Raw genomic sequence first — 9,945 nt, forward strand, 5'->3', positions numbered from 1 at the left:
TTCCCCTATTTTTTCTACCCCCAGCTGGCTTCGGATTAATTTTAATGGCAATTAATGAAATTAGAGCATTAACTTGTTGCTCTCGCCGGAAAGTGGGCTACTTCAAATACATTTTATATTCAGGTTGAATATGACACTTGTTTGCCAACAATTTAAATGAAACCCAAAATTGAATAAATTTCCCTTTTCCGATTTTAAGGTACGTCACAGTTAGCAGCACACGTAGTGACGAAGCTCACCCATACATATATGTGAATGTATTATAAAGAGAGAAGGTTGATATCAGAACATTCGCATTGCCAACGTTTGTTCGACTTTGAGTCAGGAATGTTCGAATTGGATTCCAGATGGGCTCCCAAGGGGTATCTATTGAGAAAAGGATATGGTTGTGCTCCTAACTTCACCTAAAGCTTAGTGAAATTTAAGCGCAAAGGGCCTCTTTATTTGCTTCTTTGGTTTGTTTGTGGCTATGTATGTATGTACTCATAATTTGTGCCTTTTATGCCTTGCATTTGTGTCATGTTCAAAGCAACCATTTTTTGATGTCATACGCGGCCTCATCAACTTAATCATTGAAGAAGAAGGAACAATTTGCCTTGCACAGATCCTTCGTCCTTTTTCGCAGCGTCCTGCGTAAAACTTGAAAAGCGGAGAAAAGAGCAGAGCGCAGCACAAAAACAAAAAAAAGAAAAGAGCGAAAATAAATAATGTGAGGAGGAAACATTCAGCTTCGTTGACGGCGACCCATTGACCAAGTTAAAAAGGCTACAGCAGTACGGCATATATGGGGATATGGCCACACATGTGTGAGTTATGCAAATCATATATATATACAATATATATATATATCATATATATATGATATATTTTTTCTCTTGCTGCGGAGGCACTTCAAATGCGGTTTGGGGCCGCGGAATCAAGCGCCAAGAGACCTCATAAAAGCGACTAACGCAACTGGCTCACACAGATACGCACTCACACAGGCGCACATATTGAGTTGTGGCTTAATACCACACAGAGACACACACTAACACACCGACACACATAGGGGTTCAAAGTTTGGCAGCAGGAGCGCAAAAACCAAAACAGAAATATTTCGCTCCACTTTTTTGTACGCCGGGTTTTTTTTAATATTTTCTTCCCACAAAATTTGTGTCATGCCATGTGCTCGGGATTGCATAACCCCCTTTCAGGAGGCCCCCTCCACCACGCCCCTGTCAGCTTCATTTGGCAACAGAAATATCTCGCAGATTAAACAGGGAATTGAAACTAGACGAGCAGTCGCAACAGCAGCCGTAACTATAAATTAGGTAAGGTTAAATCGCCCAAATGAAATATGTAATTAAATTGGAGAGGGGTAATGAAATGAGAAATGTTTTAGTTCTTTCAATAAATGAAAAATTAGCCTAAATAGATCGAATAATTTAACTTCATTCCAGATGAAACAGCGATTGGTAAAGATACAAGACATCAAATAAAGGGGTTGAAAAATGTGACGCGATTCATAATTTTAACGTATTTTTAAACACATTTTTGTGAATAATTCTACCAACTTGAATTGGCAAGCTTTCTGGATAGATGTGCATTTGATATTTCTAGTTAAGATAGAGCTGCAAATGCAACTGGAATTAGGGATTAGGATGACAGGGCGACAACCACAAAGCCATCAGCACTGCAATGCTACCATTTCCCATTTTCCGCCCGCTTCATCGAGTTCCACATTCGCTTCGCTGGCAACTTAAATTTCCCCCCACTCAACACAGTGACGGAGTCAAATAGAGTGCTGCTTTCAAGAGGGATTTCGCAGGGGGGCGCGAGGTTGCTTTTCAAAGGGGGGTTTCCACAAGCATCTGTGATGCGCTGCATCCACGGCAAAAAGTTCATTAATCTAGTTACAAGTTCGCGCAGACAGTTCGCATAATCAATCAATAGACTCACGATGGCGCTTCCTCTTCGTTGGGGCGGATGGGGGTCAGGAAATTCTGGGGCGTAAACATGTTGAAACCCTCCCCCTCCGCAGGACAACCCACGTCACTGTATAGGTAGGCGTGACTGCTGAAGAGGGCGGGGCGTGTGACAGTTTTTTGCGGTTTTCAGCCCGCTGAGTGACAGGCATAGGATAGCATTTTCTAAGCGGTTTTTCTTTGGCTTTTCCTTGCCTGCGAAAACTGCTAGAGGAACAGCGAAAGACGTGGCGTGAAAAAATTAATTAATTTAGAGCACGGTCCATATAGATCAGGTAACTAGAGCACTTTATGTATACATACAATTTAATATACAAATACACATGAAAGGAATTGCGCAAAGGTAATCTTATATTAAAATTTTAATAAATCAGAACTATTGTAATTGCAAACTGTGCCAAAAAACGGCATGTGCTCTAAGTCTTCGTTTTATGTCAAACATACATACAGGCGATCACTTTTGAACACGTAAAACAGGGTAACTACATTTAATAATGTACTGCAAATCTTGAAAACTAAATAAACCTATTTTTAAAAAGTAAGTCATCATCCGCAGAGATACAAAACTTTAACCATACTGATCGGCTTGTAAGCTATTTTTAGTTTTTTGTTTCTAATTTAGAAATCAAGTACTTACGCTCACATTAACACAATTTAAATAATGTTTACAAAAATGACTTCAAAGTGGAAATTTGTATTATTTTTTCCTGGTTTGCACTGAGGATGGTTAGATGTTTTAACAGTCTTCTCGTTTAAAAGTTATGAAGTGCTTTCAGCTTTGATTACCGATTTTTGCTCCTCATCGGCCTGATTATTGTCCTTATGCGGCGCGATCTCTTCGATAGGCGGTCGATTATTCCGATTACTGCGTAAATGATGATGGTGGTGATGACGACAGCAGCTGCACCCGTTTTGTTGCTCCTGTCTTCGCTGCTTCTCCAGGCGATTGCGAGCTCTCACCTCGGGATGGCCAAAACAGTGTTCGCACTCGTCGTCCGTGGAGGACGAGCTCTCGCCGAAAGGATGTGGCTTTCGATAGATGCAGCAGCACTTCGATTTGCGCCGATTCATGTGCTCGTTATCGATAACGCCGGCATGAAAGCCAATGTGCCGTTCGTTCGGCTGCCTCTGCTGCACCAATCGGAGGCGGAGCACACAGGGCGTGGCCACTGGCTGCACGGAGGTTTCGCTGCTAACCGCCGAACTGAAGCCGGAATCGGTTTCCGATGCCCCAGGAAACGTCAGGGTTGTCGTTGACTCCGTACTTGGGTCTTTGGGCTCCGTCTGACCATCGACCAACGATACCTCGGTATTCAACTGATCCATATCAACAAAAATAGAAGTGAAACCTTCGAAATTTAGAGGTATTAAAAAAACTACACAATTTACACGTTTTTAACCAAACTTTGCTCTGTTTTGTACAAAAATTTGATGTAAACTGAGTAGAAGACAGTTTTCAACAGTATGATAACTTTGGAAGAGCCTGTGTGATCCTAACTTGTGTTCATATACCTATTTTAAAATAAATTAGCAAAGGAAGTTTTGTACCGCCAGATTTGAATGGTTTTCGGGACATGGTCGTACCGGGATCTACATGAAAATTAAAATGCACTTAAGAGTTTATAAAATATTCTATCTTTTCAACCATATTATGTCTCAATCTTCATTTGAATACCATGTACCCATTTATTCCCATTTTACATCAATAGCACTTTTGAAGACGATATTTAAATTACAGCGAGTGAAATGCGAGAATCGATGGGTGTTGAGGCAGTCTGTGGTGAGCCACCAAGTTTGCTGACCTCTTGCCTCCTGCCTCTTTCCCTCTCTTTCTCCACGTGCTCACCCGTCTCACTCTTCTCTCGTCTGTCCTCTCGTTCTGGCTGTCTCGTCTCCAGCTTTAGCCGCAGTCATTTTGGCTGCCAAAACTTGTGCACGATTTACGTCAATTGGACAAGCGCCAGGACACGCCTTAACCCCGCAGTGCCCCCGTCCCACTTAACCCGCAGCGTTTCGCCCCACCACCCACTGCGCCGCCCACTGCTCCACCCATTTCCACCCCACCCAGCAGGCATTCCGCACAGCTTCCCAAACAGTTTCCCAATTCCCAGAGCAGCTCCTTTGCCAGGCTCTATGTTTACCTAAAATGCAATCCTCCTTGCCCGGTGCAGTTTTGCATTTATTATTGGTAGAGTGGGTGAGAAATGGGAGGGGGGTTGGCGGCTTGGAAAAACCATTTTCCATTTTACTTTACCACTTTGCCTTTGAAAAGTGCACAAAAAATCCGCCCTCGTGTATATATATATACATGCATATACATACATATTTATTTTTTTTATTTACGCATGGCAAATAAATGTTGAAAATAATATGATGGCTGCTGTGCTGTGGGGTGAAGGAACTTTTTGCCAGCTTCGTTTTCGTTTTCTTGGCTTTCAGTTTTCCCCTCTAGTTTTTCTTTTCTTTTTTTGTACTATTTTTTAACTTTTTTTTTTCTGGTGGTCTCGTGTTTTTCACTTCTTGTCTGCGTTTATCTGGCATTAGAAGCAAGAAAAATTATGTTTGCGGGCGAAAAAAGGGGGGTTTTGTCTGCTCTGCAGCAGATAATAAAAACGAAGCCGCAACGTCCAAAATGCGAAAGACCCTGAATGAAAAATTATGCTCAATGCTGTTTGAATAGTTACGCTTTTCCCGCCCTCCATGCGGAAAGAGGGCGTGGCCAGAGGTTCAAGTGCAACGCACAGAGCGAATTCGAGGTGAAGTGAGTTTTCATTTCATTGTTTGCCATTAAAATGTAACTCTAATCGATTGAGTATTCGATTTCCTTTTTTGTTATATTTTGCAACACTTTCTTACATTGTACTCAGCATTATTTTGCATTCAATAAAATAATTTGTTGCATCACTCAGTGTTACAAAGTTGCCAATTTCGTACTACATTTTGGCATTAAATAGAACTTAGAAACAAACGGGACGCAGAAGGCAGCCGCATTGTTGCACTGTTGCAGATTATTGGCCAAAATGTATCTTTCACAAATATTTGAAACATTCAAGCTCGAAGCTGAAAAACATTTTCACCCGTATCTCTTAACCGTTTGTGGGGCGTAGGATTTTTACTGACGGTACTTGCCGCGACACCCAGTTGTGGAATCACCTAAAACTATTTGCAGACCATTGGACTAAACACTTGGCGGCTGCTCTTCACGCACTTAACGGTCAAATAAAAGTTTCCGGTGGGCGGAAAGGCAGGAAAAGGCAGGAAAAGTGGAAGGGTGGGTGCGTTATTTCCAAGGAAACGCAAATCCTCGAGCGCCTGTGGCCATAACTTTCTTTCTGTGAGCCATTGAAATGAAATCTAAAATTCATTACGCATTTTATGCGTCAAAAGGAGATTGGGGATTGGGGTTAGGACTGGGACTGGGGGTGGTTGTGGTGGTGGTGAGGAGGATAGGTGGGTGGCACATAATGAGGCGCGTGTTTGGTCTGAACCTGCCCCATGCCACAAATGGCATTTATGTCCCAATGGAGACACGCACAAAATGCGACGACAGCAACGCCTTCGACTGTCTCCTGTTTTCCTCGCCTTTCCTCCGGATTTTCCTGCACGCCCATCTGCGCGAGAAATTTACCCGCCGGAATTGTAAGCTCAAGCGTCCGTGTCTCCTTTGTCGCTGGTGTGGTTGTCTTTGGGGAATAAGATGAATTACATGCTACTTCAGTCAGCCTCCTTCTCCTGCTCCTGCTCCTTCCCATGCTCCTGCTCCTTTGAAAGTTCCTATCGCCACTCGGCACTCTTCTGCCTCGGCATGCAAAATCATGCAGATAACGCACAAAAAGGTACCAGAAACTAAATCCCCAAGCGCATAGTTTCGCAGCAGGAAGTCCGACTAAAAACAGTGGATCTTGGGCTCTAAGAAATATGGAAAAAAATCCTCTGAAAAGAAAGACAGTAGAGGAGAAGAGTCGCGAACGGGAAACAGCACAGCTACATTACACAAAAAGTCAAAAATATGCTTGCTTAAATGGTTTCTACAAATTTAGTATGGCTGTGAATTAATGGTGTGACCATGCAACGATCTCTGCTGCCATATACAGGATATTATTGTATGGCATTTGGAAATGCAATGCTAATGGAACTAATGGAACGTGTAGGAAATGTCTAAAAAATGAATTTTAAGTCTCAAACGCCATTTCTTTATAGATGCCACACAAAATATCCAAGCTAGCAGAACCAAAAGTGTTTCTTAAAGATATTCGACAGTAACCCAATTTGCAGCCTTAGTTGCTCTTCAGAAACCGATCCATACAGCTGCTACCCCATGCTATTCGAAATTTATGGAAATTTCCATTTAACAATTTCCGCCTTGCATCGAAAGCAGTGTGCCGGTAAAAAGGAAGACAGAGAGCGAAATCAACCGCACGGAAATCATGTCTACGCATCATTCTTTGTGCTATTACTCTACTAGTGGACTCCCCTTTTCCGCACCATGGTGTATTTAGTATTTTTTTTTTTTTTTGGGCATTCCTGTATTGTATTTGGTTTCGGTTTGTGTGTGTGATACTGCGAGGCTGTGTGGAAATGTGTGATAAGCAGTTTCCGCTGGGGAATAGACTACACATACATATATAGTGGGTATATATACATATACATATATGTAGCGTGGTGTGCGAGGATAGTTCTTTGAATGCCTAGATGGCTAGGTTGCGTCCTTTTTCTTTGGCGTCAAACTGTCCAATACGACATGCCCACATATAGAAAAATATTTAATTTTCAGACCAATTTTAAATATTTACTGGTCAGAGCTGTAAAGTGTGACCATGCATTTTTTGGAAAGGTATTTCATTGAACTCCGCAAAACAAAAACTAAAAATAAGCTTATTGAATAATACTAATTAAGTTGAATCATATTTAAGTTAAATTTCACTATAAAATCGGAATTAGGCGGGTATTTTCTTCAAGTGCAGTGATGGCAAAAACATCTTTTTATAGGCCAACAAAAAGAAGGCAAGGATTTAGAATTGAGGCACATTTCATAGTTAGGGCGGGAAAGGGAATCGGAAGCTGTGGCTACTAATGCAAATATAATGGCAAATGTTTCGGAAATATATTTCACAGATAAAATTGATAAAGAAGACGCCGCCGCCCTTAATTCACCCTCAGAAAATCTATTGTATGCGGCGGCAAGCGGAAAACTATTTGCTCGCATTTTGCCACACTTTTCTCCTTTTTCTCTCTATTATCCAACATCCACAAATGATGGCAAGAAAAAAGGAAAACATCTGAAAGGCTACTCCTTACTTGGGATTTCCAAAAGTCTTTTGTATGCCTCGGCCTTTCCTGCCATTGGTTTCTTATCTACCAATCTATAACTCTCATCATTCTTAAGTACTGCTCTGACAGGCGAAATATGCTTTTAAATTTAAAAAGAAACACAAACTTTTGCAAAAAAATATTCATTTTACATTTTTAAAATAATGCCTCTTCTGGTGACCAAGCACATTAATGGGGAAGTAGCTGAAAGCCACTTCTAAAACTGAAATAAATTGCCCGTCTTCCTTAGCTTAACAAATTGCATATTCAGTTTTCCTCATAAACACAGTGAGGCATCGTTAAGACTTGAGTTGCCCCTTGATCATTTACATTTGCTACCACTTTATCTCACTTTCAACATCTTCATTCACTCGACTTTCCAAGTTCACTTCCCCACTTATTTTTTCCCTCCACAATAAATGTCAATTTTGCACTGCTCTCAATCAAATAAGTTTGCTGTTGAAAGTTGAGACTTCCTTTCGCCAGTTCAGTTCCGTTCAGATCCTTTCAATTTCTTTTATTTGTCCGAGCTTAAGCTCCAGCTAATTTCTGTCTCTTTCTCCACTTCCGCCTTCTTCCTTGGCTCACTCAAACTATTTTTATGATTCTTGAGCTAAGTAATCGAAATAAATAAAACGGAATCTGTGTCACAGATTTTCTGCCATCTGGCCGAGCAAAATGTAAACAAAATAAATAAGAGAATGGGAACAAGAACGAGAAGGAGAACGAGAACGAGGTGAAGCCGTTGACAATGGTATTCCCTATGGAGTGGGAGCTCGTTGGGCTGCATCCAACCATTTGTCAGTTTCCCTTAGTGGAGCAAAGAAAAAATCTAATATAAATTCCATTACAATTATATAAATTTCACTTAAGTTTGCAATAATTTGAAAGCCTGAGATGCGACAGCAACGAGTTAAGCGAGGGAGTACTGTACTGAAGCAGCAAACAGCAGGCAGCAAGAAAAGGGGAATAGGAAAACGGTGAGGGACAGCAAAAGAAATGCATCATAAATTTTCATGCTGCTCTCGCGATTTTCCATTGTGCTTCACTGGAGAGTGGCGAGCAATGGACATAAAAAGCCAAGCCCAAGACAGCGGCAACTTTCATTTGGAGTAGCAGTAACTGGAGCTGCAGCCTAATGCACAGGTAGAAAAACTACTATAACCATGCGCACTTCAGCACAATTAAAATAGAAACACTTTTAAGTGTGCCCTTGCCTTTCACCACATCAATAGATGGCTTGTTAAAGTATTATATTATCAGTACCGTTTGGGATTCTGAATATTTTGCACAACTGGTCACACTGTCCAATAAAGAGAAACCCTGGTTTCCGGTACTCGACTAGGAGAGAAGCTACTTGAATAGATCGATTTCTAGAAATGACACGCTTTTGATGGTTGGATTTCCGAATGTTTATTCTCAGTGCACTCATTGGTGCTCCACTGCTGAGGCAGCAATTCTGTGTCCAGCCATAAAGCAGCAAGCACAAAAAATGGGGGAAAATGCAATACAATTTCATTTTATGCAAGAAACAACGCTGGCGGAAAGCAGGAGGAAAAGCTCGCTTTTTGGTGAAAAATTGTAAATTCCCATTAGAATTGCGCCGACGGTGCGGGGAAAACGCATCGTGTAGGAAGGAAGAAAGTAAGCCGAGGAAATGAAATGAAACCCAAAATAAAAAGAGAAAAGGACTCTGAGGAGATGGAAGAGGGTAAGTAGGTAAGTGTGTGGTATGTTACATGCATAAATAAATAACAACAAAAATTGCAAGAGGCAGCAGCAAATAATGTAGGGAATAAAAATAATACAACTTGAAGGAGCAAAAATTTAACAGAATTTTTTTTGGAAGGTGCACGGCTTAAAAAAGATGCAGGAAATTGAAGACCAGGTAGTCATATTAAAAAGATGGTAGCACAGTGCAGGCATTAACAAAATCCACAAAATGTATATACATGTAAGCATTTCTTACTTTTGCTGCAAAATGTTTTCAATTTATTGATCTCGGTAATGCCAGCAAATATAACAAAATAGAACACCTAAAGCACACAACACTTCAAATCGATAATACTCACACAAATATCTTTCATTTTTAAATAAAATGTGATGCTTATATGTATGTAGATATAAGAAGCTGATATTTATTTGTCAACGAAATAAATAGATTTTCTACACTGTTACCACTCATTCTGAAAGTTATGGCGCAGAAAAGGGCATGACCAGTCTTGAGAGTATTTTATTTTATTGTATTATCTTTAGCTGTTTCAGTTGCTCCTAGTATTTTTTTTTGTTACTTTTGTCCCACTGTGCGTCCAGGCAAAAGGCGGCGAGTTCAAAATGCACCTAGCAAAGTGCCTCCGCTGAGCTTAAAAGAAATGACTTCTTGTTCCGCCTGCAGTTACCCCTCTTCCAGCTTTTCTCGCCCATATTGTCCTTATAAATGTTTTTTTCTATTTTCTTAGGTGTTTCTTCATTTTGTTGTTTTTTTTTGTATTTTTTTTTTTTTTTTTTTTTTTTTTGGTGCAAACGAAGTTTACGCGTGCTGATGCAGATAATGACAGTCAGCCAGTCAGAGAAGAGGGGAAAAGGGTAAAAGGGTGGATGGGGAAGGAGATGCGAATCTGGATCTGGATCCATGGAGATGGTCGGACGTTGTCTGTCTTTTGGAAAATTC

At 40.8% G+C, this 9,945-nt stretch overlaps 1 protein-coding gene across 1 annotated transcript; it reads right to left on the reverse strand.

Annotated features, from left to right (window-relative positions):
* Positions 1-2,654: 2,654 nt before the first annotated feature.
* LOC6549735 (E3 ubiquitin-protein ligase PPP1R11) lies at positions 2,655-3,419 on the reverse strand. The gene has a single exon (XM_026981941.1). The coding sequence runs from the start codon at positions 3,288-3,290 to the stop codon at positions 2,724-2,726; it is 567 nt and encodes a 188-aa protein (XP_026837742.1). The 5' UTR covers positions 3,291-3,419; the 3' UTR covers positions 2,655-2,723.
* Positions 3,420-9,945: the final 6,526 nt, after the last annotated feature.

The sequence above is a fragment of the Drosophila erecta genome, unplaced genomic scaffold (assembly GCF_003286155.1).
Source record: "Drosophila erecta strain 14021-0224.00,06,07 unplaced genomic scaffold, DereRS2 tig00000126-arrow-pilon, whole genome shotgun sequence".
Classification (NCBI taxonomy): domain Eukaryota; kingdom Metazoa; phylum Arthropoda; class Insecta; order Diptera; family Drosophilidae; genus Drosophila; species Drosophila erecta.